This window comes from Mizuhopecten yessoensis, unplaced genomic scaffold (assembly GCF_002113885.1).
Source record: "Mizuhopecten yessoensis strain PY_sf001 unplaced genomic scaffold, ASM211388v2 scaffold6287, whole genome shotgun sequence".
Lineage (NCBI taxonomy): Eukaryota > Metazoa > Mollusca > Bivalvia > Pectinida > Pectinidae > Mizuhopecten > Mizuhopecten yessoensis.
Window position 1 is genome coordinate 267464 of NW_018406474.1, and position 23448 is coordinate 290911.

The 23448-nt window shown below is 39.9% G+C and overlaps 1 protein-coding gene across 1 annotated transcript; it reads left to right on the top strand.

The window, feature by feature from the left end:
• Positions 1-6: 6 nt before the first annotated feature.
• Positions 7-22489, top strand: LOC110451915 (3-hydroxyisobutyryl-CoA hydrolase, mitochondrial-like). The gene is made up of 13 exons (XM_021500141.1): positions 7-128; positions 2022-2064; positions 2336-2372; positions 3675-3830; positions 8555-8639; positions 13647-13727; positions 13848-13900; positions 14956-15034; positions 19320-19465; positions 20093-20179; positions 20576-20731; positions 21276-21414; positions 21819-22489. Exons 1-13 carry the CDS (start codon positions 20-22, stop codon positions 21935-21937), a joined length of 1290 nt encoding a protein of 429 aa, XP_021355816.1. The 5' UTR covers positions 7-19; the 3' UTR covers positions 21938-22489.
• The last annotated feature ends 959 nt before the right edge of the window (positions 22490-23448 follow it).

The window sequence follows — 23448 nt, forward strand, 5'->3', positions numbered from 1 at the left end:
CAGAGACGCTTTATGAAATATGAATTTCGTTTCAAACTCACTTGCGACTAAGACAAAAACGCCGACTATTTGGCCCTCCTTGACAGGAGAGTTATCGTTCAAAGTTTTGTTATCTTTCAAGGTTGACGGTAAGTGTCCCATTTATTCCTCTCGTTATTTGCATATGTCTGTCAATACCCTGTGTTATCTCGATAGTCAGCTTCCTCTCTGTCCATCAATGAACCGGGAAAACACAAGTGTGTAAAGTGACACTTCATTCTTTTTTAAGGGTTTGCCAAAAAACATGCACATGTTCAACTGTTCATATAGGAACATGCAATCTTGCATATATATTGTCAAGTCGAACACAAATGCTATTTTGGCCATGCAGCTAATTTGGCCTATAGCTACATGTGGCTTTGTAAGATAGATCTAAAGAAATGCTATTTAGCCATTGAGCTAATTTTGCCTATAGCTAGCAGTGAAAGCTACATGTAGGTTCACTTATTGAATTCATCTTGTTTGTTGTTAGTCTGTACATTTGAATTAGTTAGGTTGTACATACACTGTACAGAAAAGACATAATACAGCTTCTATAAATTTGAATTAGTTAAGTTGTACATACACTGTACAGAAAAGACATGATACAGCTTCTATAAATTTGAATTAGTTAAGTTGTACATACACTGTACAGAAAAGACATGATACAGCTTCTATAAATTTGAATTAGTTAAGTTGTACATACACTGTACAGAAAAGACATGATACAGCTTCTATAAATTTGAATTAGTTAAGTTGTACATACACTGTACAGAAAAGACATGATACAGCTTCTATAAATTTGAATTAGTTAAGTTGTACATACACTGTACAGAAAAGACATGATACAGCTTCTATAAATTTGAATTAGTTAAGTTGTACATACACTGTACAGAAAAGACATGATAGTTAATACAGCTTCAAATTTCCAAACGTATTGTTCTGTTGTTTGAGTTACAGATTCTTGTATATTGCATATGTTTTAACTTGCCTATGACTTTATGAAGTTTTTAATAGTTTTAACTGAGGAATGTTTTCCTCTGGGTATGTGCCACATCTGCAACAATCGACACACCAGAGATAGAATGCAGATTATTGGAAGAAGAAAAACAAGATATTTTTATTCCCAGAAATCATTAGCTATTTTGTCTGTCTTCACACTCAATGTTAAAGCAAATATTTTACCAGAACACGTACACTGTAGAGATAAGAAGTGATCTTAAGTTTCAGATGTTTCTTTAATTTTCATGCTAACAATAGCAAAATGGTAACTTTAACAGGTCAGCTTTGTCAATTGACATACAAATGTTTTATACAAAATGTAAGTGTTAATAGCATGCCAAATTTGGTTTTTAAAGCAGTCAATTTAACCACCTGCTGTCTTTTAAGATAAAACTATAATCTAATAAATGACCCTTATTAAAACTGATATGTAATCTCATGTCCACAGAACAACTCACTTGAGTCTCGTTACCAAATCTAGAACAGATTGATGCTTGTATCATAAAACAGCCTAGTCTGAGTTTCCTCTGGCCCCAAACCAGACATCTGTCTGTCAAAATATGTCTAAGTCTGGTGTCGGGGCCAAAGGAAACCAGGCTATTGCCCCCACACAAGATGCCCCCACACAAGACATATATCTGTCAAAATGTCTTAGTCAGCTGGTGTCAGGGCCAGAGGAAATTTGGGCTATTGTCCCCACACAAGACATCTATAGATCTGTCAAAATGTCCAAATCTGGTGTTAGGGCCAGAGGAAACTCGAGCTATTGTCCCCACACAAGACATCTATAGATCTGTCAAAATGTCTTAGTCGGGTGTCAGGGCCAGAGGAGACTCGGGCTAAAACAGGCTTCCTGTAAACACCAGAACAATTTTATTATTTGTTGATGTAAATTATGTTTTTGTTTTCATTTGTTGCTTCTTAACTTCAGAATTGTTTTGGTATTGTATTGATATGTACTTACTAAATCATTATATAATTTTGTTTTATTTTGTTTTCAGGCGGCAAAACTGATAACAGAGAGCCAGAAATGTTCATTAGACGGTAAGTGACCAGACTGGTGAATTTGACCTCTCCCAGTAAATGCAGTGAACTTTGACCTCCCACATTGATCTGAACTTCTCATTTTGAAAGAATTGTGGGGTTTTAATGTCCGAAATGATTCAGACCCAGTTGCACTTTATCTAATTCACATTATATGTTCAAGTGAAATGAAATAATATTACAGAACCAATTTATAATGGGGAAGTGGACTGAAGAATTAATAGAAGTTTATGAAGCTTCCCTAGCTAACTTGTACACTTTGTTGTTACAGATCCCTACAGCGAGTTGGTGTTGTACTCCGTCATGTTGTGAGTATTGAGTACTGTAATGCTGTACTACGTCATGTTGTGAGTATTGAGTACTGTAATGCTGTCCTCCGTCATGTTGTGGTATTGAGTACTGTAATGCTGTACTCCGACATGTTGTGGTATTGAGTACTGTAATGCTGTACTCTGTCATGTTGTGAGTATTGAGTACTGTAATGCTGTACTCCGTCATGTTGTGAGTATTGAGTACTGTAATGTTGTACTCCGTCATGTTGTAAGTATTGAGTACTGTAATGCTGTACTTCGTCATGTTGTTGTATTGAGTGCTGTAATGCTGTACTCCGTCATGTTGTGGTATTGAGTACTGTAATGCTGTACTCTGTCATGTTGTGAGTATTGAGTACTGTAATGCTGTACTCTGTCATGTTGTGAGTATTTAGTACTGTAATGTTGTATTCCGTCATGTTGTGAGTATTGAGTACTGTAATTCTGTACTCCATCATGTTGTGAGTATTGAGTACTGTACTGTTGTACTCCATCATGTTGTGAGTATTGAGTACTGTAATTCTGTACTCCATCATGTTGTGAGTATTGAGTACTGTACTGTTGTACTCCATCATGTTGTGAGTATTGAGTACTGTACTGTTGTACTCCATCATGTTGTGAGTATTGAGTACTGTAATGTTGTACTCCATCATGTTGTGAGTATTGAGTACTGTAATGCTGTACTCCATCATGTTGTGAGTATTGAGTGCTGTAATGTTTTAATTCATATATGAATACAAATTGAAAATAAATTGTAGCTAATTTTGAGCATTGTAATTGATCAGAATTTTCTTTAGTTACATGCTGGTAAAGGTTTTTATCACTTTCATAATGATTGAGAAAATGTCTTTCCTTTCTGACATGATCAAATTAATTACTTGGTGTTTAGAAATACATCTGATTAAAAGCACAGTTCAGATCAAAATCTCTTAATCATTCTCTCATATCCACATGCTTTTTTTTTGTATTTCGATCTGCATTCCTTTACGTAGCAAATCTATCAAAATTAAAAAATCTCAGGAAAGTTTATTCAGACAGGTAAGCAATAGGCATATAAACTGCTAAAGTTCCGTTTAGAAATCAGTATCCTCGTTTGTATGTATCATTTAAGAAATGAATGTGAAAATAGGTACAATGTACTCATGAAAACTGAATTACAGTTGAATCTAATTAACAAATTTGCTCTTTAATTTGGCAATGAAGCATGTTCTAACAGCATCTCAACAAATTCCAACTTTTTCAGATTAAATATTGATATTTTCAGTATCAAAACCAATTCCAACATTTGTGATTTTGCAGAAAATGGCTGCACCAAGATCTAGATTTTCCACTGTGGCAGAGGATGAGGTTCTGTTACAAACTGTCAACACTACAGGGGTTATAACTCTGAACAGGCCTAAGGCTCTAAACGCCCTCAACTTAAATATGATACAGAGAATCTACCCTCAGATGACAGTAAGTATAACCCTGAACAGGCCTAAGGCTCTAAACGCCCTCAACTTAAATATGATACAGAGAATCTACCCTCAGATGACAGTAAGTATAACTCTGAACAGGCCTAAGGCTCTAAACGCCCTCAACTTAAATATGATACAGAGAATCTACCCTCAGATGACAGTAAGTATAACTCTGAACAGACCTAAGGCTCTAAATGCCCTCAACTTTAATATGATACAAAGAATATACCCTCAGATGACAGTAAGTACAACTCTGAACAGACCTAAGGCTCTAAATGCCCTCAACTTTAATATGATACAAAGAATATACCCTCAGATGACAGTAAGTACAACTCTGAACAGACCTAAGGCTCTAAATGCCCTCAACTTTAATATGATACAAAGAATATACCCTCAGATGACAGTAAGTACAACTCTGAACAGACCTAAGGCTCTAAATGCCCTCAACTTTAATATGATACAAAGAATATACCCTCAGATGACAGTAAGTACAACTCTGAACAGACCTAAGGCTCTAAATGCCCTCAACTTTAATATGATACAAAGAATATACCCTCAGATGACAGTAAGTACAACTCTGAACAGACCTAAGGCTCTAAATGCCCTCAACTTTAATATGATACAAAGAATATACCCTCAGATGACAGTAAGTACAACTCTGAACAGACCTAAGGCTCTAAATGCCCTCAACTTAAATATGATACAGAGAATATACCCTCAGATGACAGTAAGTACAACTCTGAACAGACCTAAGGCTCTAAATGCCCTCAACTTTAATATGATACAAAGAATATACCCTCAGATGACAGTAAGTACAACTCTGAACAGACCTAAGGCTCTAAATGCCCTCAACTTTAATATGATACAAAGAATATACCCTCAGATGACAGTAAGTACAACTCTGAACAGACCTAAGGCTCTAAATGCCCTCAACTTTAATATGATACAAAGAATATACCCTCAGATGACAGTAAGTACAACTCTGAACAGACCTAAGGCTCTAAATGCCCTCAACTTTAATATGATACAAAGAATATACCCTCAGATGACAGTAAGTACAACTCTGAACAGACCTAAGGCTCTAAATGCCCTCAACTTTAATATGATACAAAGAATATACCCTCAGATGACAGTAAGTACAACTCTGAACAGACCTAAGGCTCTAAATGCCCTCAACTTTAATATGATACAAAGAATATACCCTCAGATGACAGTAAGTACAACTCTGAACAGACCTAAGGCTCTAAATGCCCTCAACTTTAATATGATACAAAGAATATACCCTCAGATGACAGTAAGTACAACTCTGAACAGACCTAAGGCTCTAAATGCCCTCAACTTTAATATGATACAAAGAATATACCCTCAGATGACAGTAAGTACAACTCTGAACAGACCTAAGGCTCTAAATGCCCTCAACTTTAATATGATACAAAGAATCTACCCTCAGATGACAGTAAGTACAACTCTGAACAGACCTAAGGCTCTAAATGCCCTCAACTTTAATATGATACAAAGAATATACCCTCAGATGACAGTAAGTACAACTCTGAACAGACCTAAGGCTCTAAATGCCCTCAACTTTAATATGATACAAAGAATATACCCTCAGATGACAGTAAGTACAACTCTGAACAGACCTAAGGCTCTAAATGCCCTCAACTTTAATATGATACAAAGAATATACCCTCAGATGACAGTAAGTACAACTCTGAACAGACCTAAGGCTCTAAATGCCCTCAACTTTAATATGATACAAAGAATATACCCTCAGATGACAGTAAGTACAACTCTGAACAGACCTAAGGCTCTAAATGCCCTCAACTTTAATATGATACAAAGAATATACCCTCAGATGACAGTAAGTACAACTCTGAACAGACCTAAGGCTCTAAATGCCCTCAACTTTAATATGATACAAAGAATATACCCTCAGATGACAGTAAGTACAACTCTGAACAGACCTAAGGCTCTAAATGCCCTCAACTTAAATATGATACAGAGAATATACCCTCAGATGACAGTAAGTACAACTCTGAACAGACCTAAGGCTCTAAATGCCCTCAACTTTAATATGATACAAAGAATATACCCTCAGATGACAGTAAGTACAACTCTGAACAGACCTAAGGCTCTAAATGCCCTCAACTTTAATATGATACAAAGAATATACCCTCAGATGACAGTAAGTACAACTCTGAACAGACCTAAGGCTCTAAATGCCCTCAACTTTAATATGATACAAAGAATATACCCTCAGATGACAGTAAGTACAACTCTGAACAGACCTAAGGCTCTAAATGCCCTCAACTTTAATATGATACAAAGAATATACCCTCAGATGACAGTAAGTACAACTCTGAACAGACCTAAGGCTCTAAATGCCCTCAACTTTAATATGATACAAAGAATATACCCTCAGATGACAGTAAGTACAACTCTGAACAGACCTAAGGCTCTAAATGCCCTCAACTTTAATATGATACAAAGAATATACCCTCAGATGACAGTAAGTACAACTCTGAACAGACCTAAGGCTCTAAATGCCCTCAACTTAAATATGATACAGAGAATATACCCTCAGATGACAGTAAGTACAACTCTGAACAGACCTAAGGCTCTAAATGCCCTCAACTTTAATATGATACAAAGAATATACCCTCAGATGACAGTAAGTACAACTCTGAACAGACCTAAGGCTCTAAATGCCCTCAACTTTAATATGATACAAAGAATATACCCTCAGATGACAGTAAGTACAACTCTGAACAGACCTAAGGCTCTAAATGCCCTCAACTTTAATATGATACAAAGAATATACCCTCAGATGACAGTAAGTACAACTCTGAACAGACCTAAGGCTCTAAATGCCCTCAACTTTAATATGATACAAAGAATATACCCTCAGATGACAGTAAGTACAACTCTGAACAGACCTAAGGCTCTAAATGCCCTCAACTTTAATATGATACAAAGAATATACCCTCAGATGACAGTAAGTACAACTCTGAACAGACCTAAGGCTCTAAATGCCCTCAACTTTAATATGATACAAAGAATATACCCTCAGATGACAGTAAGTACAACTCTGAACAGACCTAAGGCTCTAAATGCCCTCAACTTAAATATGATACAGAGAATATACCCTCAGATGACAGTAAGTACAACTCTGAACAGACCTAAGGCTCTAAATGCCCTCAACTTTAATATGATACAAAGAATATACCCTCAGATGACAGTAAGTACAACTCTGAACAGACCTAAGGCTCTAAATGCCCTCAACTTTAATATGATACAAAGAATATACCCTCAGATGACAGTAAGTACAACTCTGAACAGACCTAAGGCTCTAAATGCCCTCAACTTTAATATGATACAAAGAATATACCCTCAGATGACAGTAAGTACAACTCTGAACAGACCTAAGGCTCTAAATGCCCTCAACTTTAATATGATACAAAGAATATACCCTCAGATGACAGTAAGTACAACTCTGAACAGACCTAAGGCTCTAAATGCCCTCAACTTTAATATGATACAAAGAATATACCCTCAGATGACAGTAAGTACAACTCTGAACAGACCTAAGGCTCTAAATGCCCTCAACTTTAATATGATACAAAGAATATACCCTCAGATGACAGTAAGTACAACTCTGAACAGACCTAAGGCTCTAAATGCCCTCAACTTTAATATGATACAAAGAATATACCCTCAGATGACAGTAAGTACAACTCTGAACAGACCTAAGGCTCTAAATGCCCTCAACTTTAATATGATACAAAGAATCTACCCTCAGATGACAGTAAGTACAACTCTGAACAGACCTAAGGCTCTAAATGCCCTCAACTTAAATATGATACAGAGAATATACCCTCAAATGACAGTAAGTATAACTCTGAACAGACCTAAGGCTCTAAATGTCCTCAATTAAGTGAAATATGATACAGAGAATCTACCCTCAGATGACAGTAAATATAACTCTGAACAGACCCAAGGCTCTAAATGTCCTCAATTAAGTGAAATATGATACAGAGAATATACCCTCAGATGACAGTAAGTATAACTCTGAACAGACCTAAGGCTCTAAATGTCCTCAATTAAGTGAAATATGATACAGAGAATCTACCCTCAGATGACAGTAAATATAACTCTGAACAGACCCAAGGCTCTAAATGTCCTCAATTAAGTGAAATATGATACAGAGAATATACCCTCAGATGACAGTAAGTATAACTCTGAACAGACCTAAGGCTCTAAATGTCCTCAATTAAGTGAAATATGATACAGAGAATCTACCCTCAGATGACAGTAAATATAACTCTGAACAGACCCAAGGCTCTAAATGTCCTCAATTAAGTGAAATATGATACAGAGAATATACCCTCAGATGACAGTAAGTATAACTCTGAACAGACCTAAGGCTCTAAATGCCCTCAACTTAAATATGATACAAAGAATCTACCCTCAGATGACAGTAAGTATAACTCTGAACAGACCTAAGGCTCTAAATGTCCTCAATTAAGTGAAATATGATACAGAGAATCTACCCTCTAACTCTGTCTGAAATCTGAAAGAGGAATATATTAGCATGGCTCCATGTATACCAATAACCATATTCAACTGTCAAATTGCTTTTCAAACAGGATTTGTTTTTACTTTTCACAAGTTTATATATGTACTGTAGTTCTAACTTAACAATTATTTTAAAAATTATTGTAGAAATGGGAAGAGAACACGAAAATAAGACTGGTGATAATAAAAGGAGCTGGAGAGAAGGCCTTCTGTGCTGGTGGTGACATCAGAGGTAGGGGAGGTATAGAAGAGAAGGCCTTCTGTGCTGGTGGTTACATCAGATGTAGGGAAGGTATAGGAGAGAAGGCCTTCTATGCTGGTGGTGACATCAAATGTAAGAGAGGTATATGAGAGAAGGCCTCCTGTGCTGGTGGTGACATCAGGGGTAGGGGAGGTATAGGAGAGAAGGACTTCTGTGCTGGTGGTGACATCAGAGGTAGGGGAGGTATATGAGAAAAGGCCTTCTGTGCTGGTGGTGACATCAGAGGTAAGAGAGGTATAGGAGAGAATGCCTTCTGTGCTGGTGGTGACATTAGAGGTAAGGGAGGTATAGGAGAGAAGGCCTTCTGTGCTGGTGGTGACATCAGAGGTAGGGGAGGTATAGGAGAGAAGGCCTTCTGTGCTGGTGGTTACATCAGATGTAGGGGAGGTAAAGGAGAGAAGGCCTTCTGTGCTGGTGGTGACAGCAGAGGTAGGGGAGGTATAGGAGAGAAGGCCTTCTGTGCTGGCGGTGACCGCAGAGGTAAGGCTGGTATAGGAGAGAAGGCCTTCTGTGCTGGGGGTGACAGCAGAGGTAAGGCTGGTATAGGAGAGAAGGCCTTCTGTGCTGGTGGTGACAGCAGAGGTAGGGGAGGTATAGGAGAGAAGGCCTTCTGTGCTGGGGGTGACAGCAGAGGTAAGGCTGGTATAGGAGAGAAGGCCTTCTGTGCTGGGGGTGACAGCAGAGGTAAGGCTGGTATAGGAGAGAAGGCCTTCTGTGCTGGTGGTTACATCAGAGGTAGGGGAGGTATAGGAGAGAAGGCCTTCTCTGCTGGTGGTGACATCAGATGTAGAGGAGGTATAGGAGAGAAGGCCTTCTATGCTGGTGGTAACATCAGGGGTAGGGAAGGTATTGGAGAGAAGGCCTTCTGTGCTGGTGTTGACATCAGAGGTAGGGGATGTATGGGAGAGGAGGCCTTCTGTGCTGGTGGTGACATCAGAGGTAGGGGATGTATAGGAGAGAATGCCTTCTATGCTGGTGGTGACATCAGAGGTAGGGGAGGTATAGGAGAGAAGGCCTTCTCTGCTGGTGGTGACATCAGGGGTAGAGGAGGTATAGGAGAGAAGGCCTTCTATGCTGGTGGTAGCATCAGGGGTAGGGGAGGTATTGGAGAGAAGGCCTTCTGTGCTGGTGTTGACATCAGAGGTAGGGGATGTATGGGAGAGGAGGCCTTCTGTGCTGGTGGTGACATCAGAGGTAAGAGAGGTATAGGAGAGAAGGCCTTCTGTGCTGGTGGTTACATCAGAGGTATGGGAGGTATAGGAGAGAAGGCCTTCTCTGCTGGTGGTGACATCAGAGGTAGAGGAGGTATAGGAGAGAAGGCCTTCTATGCTGGTGGTAACATCAGGGGTAGGGGAGGTATTGGAGAGAAGGCCTTCTGTGCTGGTGTTGACATCAGAGGTAGGGGATGTATGGGAGAGGAGGCCTTCTGTGCTGGTGGTGACATCAGAGGTAGAGGAGGTATAGGAGAGAAGGCCTTCTGTGCTGGTGGTGACATCAGAGGTAGGGGAGGTATAGGAGAGAAGGCCTTCTGTGCTGGTGGTGACATCAGAGGTAGGGGAGGTATAGGAGAGAAGGCCTTCTGTGCTGGTGGTGACATCAGAGGTAGGGGAGGTATAGGAGAGAAGGCCTTCTGTGCTGGTGGTGACATCAGAGGTAGGGGAGGTATAGGAGAGAAGGCCTTCTGTGCTGGTGGTGACATCAGAGGTAGGGGAGGTATAGGAGAGAAGGCCTTCTGTGCTGGTGGTGACATCAGAGGTAGGGGAGGTATAGGAGAGAAGGCCTTCTGTGCTGGTGGTGACATCAGAGGTAGGGGAGGTATAGGAGAGAAGGCCTTCTGTGCTGGTGGTGACATCAGAGGTAGGGGAGGTATAGGAGAGAAGGCCTTCTGTGCTGGTGGTGACATCAGAGGTAGGGGAGGTATAGGAGAGAAGGCCTTCTGTGCTGGTGGTGACATCAGAGGTAGGGGAGGTATAGGAGAGAAGGCCTTCTGTGCTGGTGGTGACATCAGAGGTAGGGGAGGTATAGGAGAGAAGGCCTTCTGTGCTGGTGGTGACATCAGAGGTAGGGGAGGTATAGGAGAGAAGGCCTTCTGTGCTGGTGGTGACATCAGAGGTAGGGGAGGTATAGGAGAGAAGGCCTTCTGTGCTGGTGGTGACATCAGAGGTAGGGGAGGTATAGGAGAGAAGGCCTTCTGTGCTGGTGGTGACATCAGAGGTAGGGGAGGTATAGGAGAGAAGGCCTTCTGTGCTGGTGGTGACATCAGAGGTAGGGGAGGTATAGGAGAGAAGGCCTTCTGTGCTGGTGGTGACATCAGAGGTAGGGGAGGTATAGGAGAGAAGGCCTTCTGTGCTGGTGGTGACATCAGAGGTAGGGGAGGTATAGGAGAGAAGGCCTTCTGTGCTGGTGGTGACATCAGAGGTAGGGGAGGTATAGGAGAGAAGGCCTTCTGTGCTGGTGGTGACATCAGAGGTAGGGGAGGTATAGGAGAGAAGGCCTTCTGTGCTGGTGGTGACATCAGAGGTAGGGGAGGTATAGGAGAGAAGGCCTTCTGTGCTGGTGGTGACATCAGAGGTAGGGGAGGTATAGGAGAGAAGGCCTTCTGTGCTGGTGGTGACATCAGAGGTAGGGGAGGTATAGGAGAGAAGGCCTTCTGTGCTGGTGGTGACATCAGAGGTAGGGGAGGTATAGGAGAGAAGGCCTTCTGTGCTGGTGGTGACATCAGAGGTAGGGGAGGTATAGGAGAGAAGGCCTTCTGTGCTGGTGGTGACATCAGAGGTAGGGGAGGTATAGGAGAGAAGGCCTTCTGTGCTGGTGGTGACATCAGAGGTAGGGGAGGTATAGGAGAGAAGGCCTTCTGTGCTGGTGGTGACATCAGAGGTAGGGGAGGTATAGGAGAGAAGGCCTTCTGTGCTGGTGGTGACATCAGAGGTAGAGGAGGTATAGGAGAGAAGGCCTTCTGTGCTGGTGGTGACATCAGAGGTAGAGGAGGTATAGGAGAGAAGGCTTTCTGTGCTGGTGGTGACATCAGGGGTAGGGGAAGTATAGGAGAGAAGGCCTTCTGTGCTGGTGGTGACAGCAGAGGTAAGGCTGTTATAGGAGAGAAGGCCTTCTGTGCTGGCGGTGACAGCAGAGGTAAGGCTGTTATAGGAGAGAAGGCCTTCTGTGCTGGTGTAGGGGAGGTATAGAAGAGAAGGCCTTCTGTGCTGGTGGTGACAGCAGAGGTAGAGGAGGTATAGGAGAGAAGGCCTTCTGTGCTGGTGGTGACATCAGAGGTAGGGGAGGTATAGGAGAAAAGGCCTTCTGTGCTGGTGGTTACATCAGATGTAGGGGAGGTATAGGAGAAAAGGCCTTTTCTGCTGGTGGTGACATCAGAGGTAGAGGAGGTATAGGAGAAAAGGCCTTCTATGCTGGTGTTGACATCAGAGGTAGGGGATGTATGGGAGAGGAGGCCTTCTAGGTATAGGAGAGAAGGCCTTCTGTGCTGGTGGTGACAGCAGAGGAAAGGCTGTTATAGGAGAGAAGGCCTTCTGTGCTGGTGGTGACAGCAGAGGTAAGGCTGGTATAGGAGAGAAGGCCTTCTGTGCTGGTGGTGACATCAGGGGTAGGGGAAGTATAGGAGAGAAGGCCTTCTGTGCTGGTGGTGACAGCAGAGGTAAGGCTGTTATAGGAGAGAAGGCCTTCTGTGCTGGTGGTGACATCAGGGGTAGGGGAGGTATAGGAGAGAAGGCCTTCTGTGCTGGTGTTGACATCAGAGGTAGGGGAGGTAAAGGAGAGAAGGCCTTTTGTGCTGGTGGTGACATCAGGGGTAGGGGAGGTATGGGAGAGGAGGCCTTCTGTGCTGGTGGTGACATCAGGGGTAGGGGAGGTATGGGAAAGAATGCCTTCTGTGCTGGTGTTGACATCAGAGGTAAGAGAGGTATAGGAGAGAAGGCCTTCTGTGCTGGTGGTGACATCAGAGGTAGGGGAGGTATAGGAGAGAAGGCCGTCTGTGCTGGTGTTGACATCAGAGGTAATAGAGGTATAGGAGAGAAGGCCTTCTGTGCTGGTGGTGACATCAGAGGTAGGGGAGGTATGGGAGAGAAGCCCTTCTGTGCTGGTGGTGACATCAGAGGTAAGAGAGGTATAGGAGAGAAGGCCTTCTGTGCTGGGGGTGACATCAGAGGGAGGGGAGGTATAGGAGAGAAGGCCTTCTTTGCTTGAGGTGACATCAGAGGTAGGGGATGTATAGGAGAGAATGCCTTCTATGCTGGTGGTGACATCAGAGGTAGGGGAGGTATAGGAGAGAAGGCCTTCTTTGCTTGTGGTGACATCAGAGGTAGGGGATGTATAGGAGAGAATGCCTTCTATGCTGGTGGTGACATCAGAGGTAGGGGAGGTATAGGAGAGAAGGCCGTCTGTGCTGGTGTTGACACCAGAGGTAGGGGAGGTATAGGAGAGAAGGCCTTCTGTGCTGGTGTTGACACCAGAGGTATATGTAGGGAAGTCATAGGAGGAGGAAGGAACACCATACAATATGTCAAAAATAGGTCAATGTAATATGTAGTAAAATTGCTAAATTATAATATATATCTGCACATTTATGTAGGAAATTTGATAACTGTTGGACCCTGATGTGATGAATTTAATACACAAGTTTGACTTATTAGCTCTGAAAGGCAACTTGTGACAAACATTGATCTTCAAGGCTTTAAAATGTTTGTTTGTATTCAGGAAATTCTTAAATTTTATTATACAAATGTACTGCTATTTCATTACCGCTGGGAAACTTTTGGTAAAAAAAAAATGAATTGTGTGGGTCAAACTCGTATAAACTGTTTAATGATTGTTTGTGAGAGAGAAATAGAACAAAGAAATGATATCTAGTTAATACCTCCAGGAAGTCATCACTGCATGTGAATCTTTTAAAACAAAAGATAAATTAGAAAAGACCTGTACTAATTTGGAATAAAATAAAAAGAAACGCTTGTCGATTTTCAGCTGTGACAGAAGCAGGGAAGGTTGGAGACTCGCTTGCTCAAGATTTCTTCAAGGAGGAATACATTCTAAACTACAAAATTGGTAATTATTCAACAACATAACATATTGGACTTTTGTTTTCATACAAACCTTGCCTAGCTTTAAATCTGCATCAGTGACACTGTGACTTGTCTTTGATACTTTTTTCCATGTCTTCCACAGGTACCTATGACTTACCTTATGTGGCTCTAATTGACGGAATCACCATGGGAGGAGTAAGTTCTAAGATATATATGTAATGTTTAGGTTTTCATGGGTTGAATCTGTGTTATTACATCCATGGATCATAGGAACTGTACTGCACACAGATTTTTGTCTATACCTAAATAATTTTTTGTATGTGATAAAAGTTATTTTTATATGTGATCAAAGTTATAGATAAAAAGTAAAAATATGGAAATTCAAAACTGCATACAGAAATTTGATTTTGAACAAATTACCATATTTGCATCAAACATCAATATCCTGATATATATACATAGTGTTATCATCATGTATGCTTGTAATGTGTCTGCTTTTGGTAGGGAGACTGATGTTGGTTTCCTGTAATTTTTGACTTCTGAAAGCATCAGAATTCCTTACACCTGACAACTTGCTGAAATTTAATTAATTGTACAGAACGAATGACAATGTATGCCACGTTATTGTCCAGTAGAAGTCAATATTAAGTGTACAAGACAGTCAATGTGGCAAGGAAATCAATTAAAATATTGACAACTTACCGGTAATGGCAAGTTATAGTGTTCATGTAACTTAGTAGCATTTACCACAATATTGAAGATCTATTATTTTTATATGTAAGTCACAAATAAGGTATATAAGATCTATTATTATATGTAGGTATATAAGATTTATTATTATATGTAAGTCACAGCTATATAAGATCTATTATTATATGTAAGTCGCAAATAAGGTATATAAGATCAATTATTATATGTAAGTCACAAATAAGGTATATAAGATCTATTATTATATGTAAGTCACAAATAAGGTATATTAGATCTATCATTATATGTAAGTCACAAATGAGGTATATTAGATCTATTATTTTTATATGTAAGTCACAAATGAGGTATATAAGATCTATTATTATATGTAAGTCACAAATAAGGTATTTTAGATCTATTTGTATATGTAAGTCACAAATGAGGTATATAACATCTGTTATTACCTGTAAGTCACAAATAAGGTATATTAGATCTATTATTATATGTAAGTCACAAATAAGGTATATAAGATCTATTATTATTATGTGTTTTTCTTTCTGCAGGGTGTGGGTTTGTCCGTTCATGGCGACTTTCGTGTTGCTACAGAGAAAACACTGTTTGCCATGCCAGAAACAGCAATAGGTATGTGAGATATGTTGAAAAATATAAAAAGATATTGAATATTCAAGGTCCCCAAAAATAACTATTATTGTGAAACTACTTGCAAATAGTGTTCTTCTAATAATTTTTGTTTTGATAAATCTTGGTTGAACAGGTCACAAATGTGGTAATGTTTCATACATCACAAAAGTCTTACAATTAAATCCAAGACCAGGGTTCATTAGCTGTTTATATCATTAAAGTGGTGTGTAGTATTGCCTTTAAGCTTTGAGCTACATTGGCAGCTGTTTAGTTTCCCTTGACATCATATAACTGTAGGTAGATGGATGGACCGGAGCAGTAACCTCATATTACTGTAGATAGATGGATGGACCTGAGCCGTAACCTCATACTACTGTAGGTAGATGGATGGACCTGAGGCGTAACCTCATATTACTGTAGGTAGATGGATGGACCTCAGCAGTAACCTCATATTACTGTAGGTAGATGGATGGACCTGAGCAGTAACCTCATATTACTGTAGATAGATGGATGGACCTGAGCAGTAACCTCATACTACTGTAGGTAGATGGATGGACCTGAGCCGTAACCTCATATTACTGTAGGTAGATGGATGGACCTCAGCAGTAACCTCATATTACTGTAGGTAGATGGATGTACCTGAGCAGTAACCTCATATTACTGTAGGTAGAAGATGGATCTGAGCAGTACCTCATATTACTGTAGGTAGATGGATGGACCTCAGCAGTAACCTCATATTACTGTAGGTAGATGGATGTACCTGAGCAGTAACCTCATATTACTGTAGGTAGAAGATGGATCTGAGCAGTACCTCATATTACTGTAGGTAGATGGATGGACCTCAGCAGTAACCTCATATTACTGTAGGTAGATGGATGGACCTGAGCAGTAACCTCATATTACTGTAGGTAGATGATGGATCTGAGCAGTACCTCATATTACTGTAGGTAGATGGATGGACCTGAGCAGTAACCTCATATTACTGTAGATAGATGGATGGACCGCAGCAGTAACCTCATACTACTGTAGGTAGATGGATGGACCTGAGCATTTACCTCATATTACTGTAGATAGATGGATGGACCTGAGCAGTAACCTCATATTACTGTAGGTAGATGGATGGACCTGAGCAGTAACCTCATATTACTGTAGATAGATGGATGGACCTGAGCAGTAACCTCATATTACTGTAGATAGATGGATGGACCTGAGCAGTAACCTCATATTACTGTAGATAGATGGATGGACCTGAGCAGTAACCTCATATTGCTGAAGATAGATGGATGGACCTGAGCAGTAACCTCATATTACTGTAGATAGATGGATGGACCTGAGCATTAACCTCATATTACTGTAGATAGATGGATGGACCTGAGCAGGAACCGCATATTACTGGAGATAGATGGATGGACCTGAGCAGTAACCTCATATTACAGGTAATGTGGACCTGAGCCGTAACCTCATATTACTGTAGGTAGATGGATGGACCTTAGCAGTAACCTCATATTGCTGAAGATAGATGGATGGACCTGAGCAGTAACCTCCTATTACTGTAGGTAATGTGGACCTGAGCAGTAACCTCATATTACTGTAGATAGATGGATGGACCTGAGCAGTAACCTCCTATTACTGTAGGTAATGTGGACCTGAGCCGTAACCTCATATTACTGTAGGTAGATGGATGGAGCTGAGCAGTAACCTCATATTACTGTAGATAGATGGATGGACCTGAGCAGTACCTCATATTACTGTAGGTAGATGGATGGACCTGAGCAGTAACCTCATATTACTGTCGGTAGATGGATGGACCTGAGGATTTACCTTATATTACTGTAGGTAGATGGATGGACCTGAGCAGTAACCTCATATTACTGTAGATAGATGGATGCACCTGAGCAGTAACCTCATATTTCTGTAGATAGATGGATGCACCTGAGCAGTAACCTCATATTACTGTAGGTAGATGGATGGACCTGAGCATTTACCTCATATTACTGTAGGTAGATGGATGGACCTGAGCAGTAACCTCATAGTACTGTAGATAGATGGATGCACCTGAGCAGTAACCTCATATTACTGTAGGTAGTTGGATGGACCTGAGCATTAACCTCATATTACTGTAGGTAGATGGATGGACATGAGCAGTAACCTCATATTACTGTAGGGAGATGGATGGACCTGAGCAGTAGCTCATATTACTGTAGATAGATGGATGGACCTGAGCGGTAACCTCATATTACTGTAGGTAGATAGATGGAGCTGAGCAGTAACATCATATTACTGTAGGTAGATGGATGGACCTGAGAAGTACCTCATATTACTGTAGGTAGTTGGATGGACCTGAGCATTAACCTCATATTACTGTAGGTAGATGGATGGACATGAGCAGTAACCTCATATTACTGTAGGGAGATGGATGGACCTGAGCAGTAGCTCATATTACTGTAGATAGATGGATGGACCTGAGCGGTAACCTCATATTACTGTAGGTAGATAGATGGACCTGAGCAGTAACCTCATATTACTGAAGATAGATGGATGGACCTGAGCAGTAACCTCATATAACTGTAGATAGATGGATTGACCTGAGCGGATGGACCTGAGCAGTAACCTCATATTACTGTAGATACATGGATGCACCTGAGCAGTAACCTCATATTTCTGTAGATATATGGATGCACCTGAGCAGTAACCTCATATTACTGTAGATAGATGGGTGGACCGTAGATGGATGGACCTGAGCAGTAACCTCATATTTCTGTAGATAGATGGATGCACCTGAGCAGTAACCTCATATTACTGTAGATAGTTGGATGCACCTGAGCAGTAACCTCATATTTCTGTAGATAGATGGATGCTCCTGAGCAGTAACCTCATATTACTGTAGGTAGATTGATGGACCTGAGCATTTACCTCATATTACTGTAGGTAGATGGATGGACCTTAGCAGTAACATCATATTGCTGAAGATAGATGGATGGACCTGAGCAGTAACCTCATATAACTGTAGATAGATGGATTGACCTGAGCGGATGGACCTGAGCAGTAACCTCATATTACTGTGGGTAGATGGATGGACCTGAGCAGTAACCTCATAGTACTGTAGATAGATGGATGCACCTGAGCAGTAACCTCATATTCCTGTAGGTAGATGGATGGCCTTAAGCAGTACCTCATATTACTGTAGATAGATGGATGGACCTAAGCAGTAACCTCATATTACTGTAGATAGATGGATGGACCTGAGCAGGAACCTCATATTACTGTAGGTAGATAGATGGAGCTGAGCAGTAACATCATATTACTGTAGGTAGATGGATGGACCTGAGCAGTGCCTCATATTACTGTAGATAGATGGATGGACCTGAGCATTAACCTCATATTACTGTAGATAGATGGATGGACCTGAGCGGTAACCTCATATTACTGTAGGTAGATAGATGGACCTGAGCAGTAACCTCATATTACTGTAGCTCATATTACTGTAGATAGATGGATGGACCTGAGCAGTAACCTCATATAACTGTAGATAGATGGATTGACCTGAGCAGTAACCTCATATTACTGTAGGTAGATAGATGGAGCTGAGCAGTAACCTCATATTACTGTAGGTAGATGGATGGACCTGAGAAGTACCTCATATTACTGTGGGTAGATGGATGGACCTGAGCAGTAACCTCATATAACTGTAGATAGATGGATTGACCTGAGCGGATGGACCTGAGCAGTAACCTCATATTACTGTGGGTAGATGGATGGACCTGAGCAGTAACCTCATATTACTGAAGGTAGATGGATGGACCTGAGCAGTACCTCATATTACTGTAGGCAGATGGATGGACCTGAGCAGTAACCTCATATTACTGTAGGTAGATGGATGGACCTGAGCAGTACCTCATATTCATTGGTTACTTATGCCAGGATAGAGGACGTTTAAGGGTCCCTTTTTGAATGTAATATTTTCAGGTATAAATCCTGGCGCGGACCTGCAAATGTTTATGCAGGCCTAGGCCTTACAAGGCTTTTTCAAGGCTTGCCTGAAAGCAGCATCAGAATACTAGGTCTGTCCTTACTTCATAAACGCACAACGCTTGTCCAACTGGTTCAACCGTTTAGATCGTGGTAAATTAATGTGGCCTACGTTTATAGCTTGTGATATGAATGAACCACTAAGAATGTCACATTTCAGGCAATATAGCATAGTTTTCCTGTAGACAAGTGATATATATTTTTCTCCATATATCTATCAAACTTTCACAGTACCTCTTTGATTTCTGTTTTCCAGGTTTGTTTCCTGACGTGGGCGGTGGTTACTTCCTCCCAAGACTTGGTGGCAATCTCGGAGTGTTCATGGCTCTCACAGGCTTCAGGCTGAAGGGCAGGCATGTACAGAAGGCGGGAGTGGCCACACACTTTGTCCAATCTAACAAGGTTTGTGTGACAAATATCAGGTTTTTATATGTCTGGCAAAATATCATGTCCTGTGTTGTAAGACTGTACTACCAGTCCGGATGTTGTAGGATCAGAGATTTCTACAGTTATATTCTTAATATGACTTATGGGGGGGGGGGGGGGGGGGGGGGTAATGATTTTTAGTGAGAATGATGGAAATAAAAAAGTGTTTCTTTTTAGCTCGCCTCTTCGCAATGTTGAATCGGTCACCACCATCAATACCTTGTTTTATTGCCATCATTTGTTCAAAGAAATGTTGGCATTATAAAGGGGTTTGGCGATAAATTGTGGGAAATGTATAAGGAATTATTAAGAAAAACATAATTAAGGGACCTGAAAATATGTTGGTGGTTAGTGAGGTGGCAAATGAAATGACAGGCATTATATCAAGGTTTTACTGTACATGTGTTCCTGTTGATATTTGCTATCTTACAACATATATCACCAATAGGAGAGCTATGCTGTTCTCCAAAATCTCTTGTTTAAAAGTAATTATCTAACAATTTCTATCAAAAGTAATGTAGAAAACTGAACTGGTATTGATGGCTTTCTTTGTTGCTTGTGCATTTCCCTTTTGCTATAAAAAGGAACATTGCTCTTTTTCAGATTTCAGAACTAGAGACAGCATTAGTTGGTCTCCCGAATCCTAGTCATCACGATATTACCTGTGTGATAGAGGACTTCCAGAGTAAGGTAGGCAGCTGCTTTCAGACCTTTGATAAAAAGGAGACTAGGGCTACATTCGCTTTTCCCGGTCGAAACGGTACGTGCGTCGCAGAGATATTCCATGATAAACGAACGCACTTGGACCGTTCTATATACAGAGATAAAAATGCACAGTTTCTGTTAATGAAAAAACAATATATCAAGAATAGTATGCCCTTCTTTCATGCGTCCACTGAATTACATAACGTATCTTAAAAACTACATGTGACTTGACATCGTGTTAGAAAGAAATAACACAAACTAGCAATAGTCAGCATTTTAGTTTCGGTCAGGTACGTCTGGACCCCTCAATCTATACGTGCCTAATTTACCTGAGGTCAACCTCGGTTCAGCTATATATATGTTGTTTTGACTGTTTTGTAGAGTACTGATGTCCCGGATGATGACTTCATTTTAAAACCAGATATGGACAATATTAATAGGCTGTTTAGTGCTAACACTTTAGAAGGAATATTCGAAGATTTGAAAAATGATGGTTCAGAATGGGCAACAAAACAACTACAGATACTACAGAAAATGGTAGGTTGTCTGTCTACACTAGAAACAAAAACTTAATCTTCAATAGAACACTTGTATTCACTATTACAATGGAAAAGATATTTGGATTTGCTATGAAGATGATACAAGTCTTTCATAAATGATAGATGTCATAATATGAAACTTGAAAATACCAACTATTGTTGTGGACTAGTATATGCTGTTAAGTGTATCTATAAATTTTAGAGCGTTGAAAGTGGGCTGTTAATTAAGACACCAAAACATATTGACAAGTACTAATTATCTCGGAACACAGAAGCTGTTGTCGTAGCATAATGCTATAAATGTCGTACATGCCCTAAGCTGTTGTCGTAGCGTAATGTTATAAATATCGTACAAGCCCTAAGCTGTTGCAAAACATGAAACCTCAGAAAAAAATGTAGTATTTTCTCATGCTATCAAATATTATGCTGAATCATTTTTATCACTAAGGCGATAAGACTTTAATAGATAGCAGGTTTACAGTTATGTCTACCTAACATTGTATGTTTTGTGGTTTCAATAACCTTTCACAATTTCCTTCCAGTCGCCTACATCAATGAAGATAACACTGAGACAAATTCTGGAGGGCCGGAACATGCCCCTTGGGGACTGTTTACAGATGGAGTACAGACTGAGTCAGAGATGTGTCGACGACAAGGATTTCTACGAGGGGGTCAGGGCAGGTATGACAGTACAAGTATACATATACTGTAACACTTTGGTTCCGTGATTTTGTCATAACATATTCTAGGGGTGCAGATAATATTAGAGAGTGTAACTTCCTTCAATTTTTATAGGATGACAGGGCTAATAAACACCATGCAATAATAAGTGTACTTACAGACCTCCACACTTTAAAGTTAATGTTTATGCAAATCTTACCATAAATGAGGACATTATAGCTGAGTTTTAATTTTCATGAGTTCAAACGCAGCATGTTTTTGTGTTGGTTTAATGTTAGCAAGCTTTTAGGATAATCATTGTGAAAAGCCAATGTTGCACATGGAGAAAAATAAGAAATTGTAAACAGTACATGGTATTGTTTTAATAACACTGTCCTAATATAATTAATTGTTTGTTTCCACAGTTCTTGTCGACAAAGATTTCAGCCCTAAATGGGACCCGGCTACCATCGAAGGAGTGACAAATGACAAAGTTGATTGGTACTTTTCTGAACTTCCACCAGAGAGGGAGCTTAAATTATGATAAAGCTTCAATCACAAGGACGATTTATGTATGAATGTGTACTTGACAGGGAAGTGCTATGAGAAATCTGAATAAAGGACGAGGCATGAAAAGCAATGGAGTTGGCCCCAATGATTTTAAAAAAAAAAGTTAGAATTATTTAGAGGGAAGGTTTAAGTGTACATTTTAAGATTAAAGTAGATATTAGTTTGATGCCATTTTGAAATGGAAAAAAATAAGAAAATCGAATTTGCATTTGAGGTTGATAATCGTAAATTCTGAATATAAGTGGGTTTGTGTTACATATACATTTCAATACCAGTAATGCCTTTCTAGTCCCTATTCATATATATATGAATATTTAGATGTAGCATAACTTACATTTTAAAATATATTTCATCCGAAATGTAAAATTTGTAAAAAAAATCACCATTTCTTAGATTTTGTCCTGATTTAGATGGTTTTATTTTTGTCATTTGGCATTATTTTTCTATTAGAAGTTGTTGATCGGCGATTCTCTGGCATAGGAATTTGGCTAAACTTTTTTTGTTAACGGTTACCTATTTAATAATACTTTTCACATAAACTCGCATAACAACACATTATGTATCTTTTATTAATGTTTGACATAAATAAATTTGTTGATCGTCATTTGTCTTAGAGTTCCGTGTACCAAGGGAAATAATCCAAGATGGCGATCTCCCAGAATCGTCGATCTTTTCATGAAAAAAAGTTGAAATGTTCTATACCTGTGTATTTTACGCACCCCCCACTTTGGGTATTAAATTTCTGGAAAAAAAGTGCACAAATTACATGGGTTTTTACGGTAAATGTAAAAATCAGTAAAACATTTGCTGCAAATTTCGTTTTAGAAATTATTGGGGCCAAAACCACGGCTTACCTACCTATTCCTTCGACAGATTTGGTGATAATGCATCTGGAATGTGATCTAGTTCCAGTTTATTTGGAAGAAAAACAACAAGGAATGGGTCATCTTCTAAAGGTCTTTTACATAACAAAATATGATATACAATCTTGGATGTGCTATCATTATTATGAATGACCACCAATTTGAATTTTGTAAATATTGTTTTGCCTTAAAACATAATAGTGTCAATTCGTAGGGAAAGACATCATATTATGGTCATTATTTGAATACAGAACGTGAAGAATTGACTTATATAGTCATACTTAGATAATGTAAAGTCAATGTAAGACTGATAGTGTTAAAATATGTTGTATGGATTTTTATGAGATTATCTATTATTACTTTAACCCTTTCACCACTGTAGAACATAATGGACTCATCCAGATCAAGGTGTGGTAGAGTTTACTTAAGTTACGGAGGGGTGAAAGGGTTAATCAGATATTAAAAACGATTACTGTATAGTGTTGATTTGGCAGTGGTATTTGTTGCACAAAAAATGTTTCACAAGGCGGAATCTGCACTTTTAAGACGGTTGAATATGTCTTGTTACTTAACTAGAACTGGTCTCTATCATGTTTATTTAGCGGTTTCTTTGCATAAATGT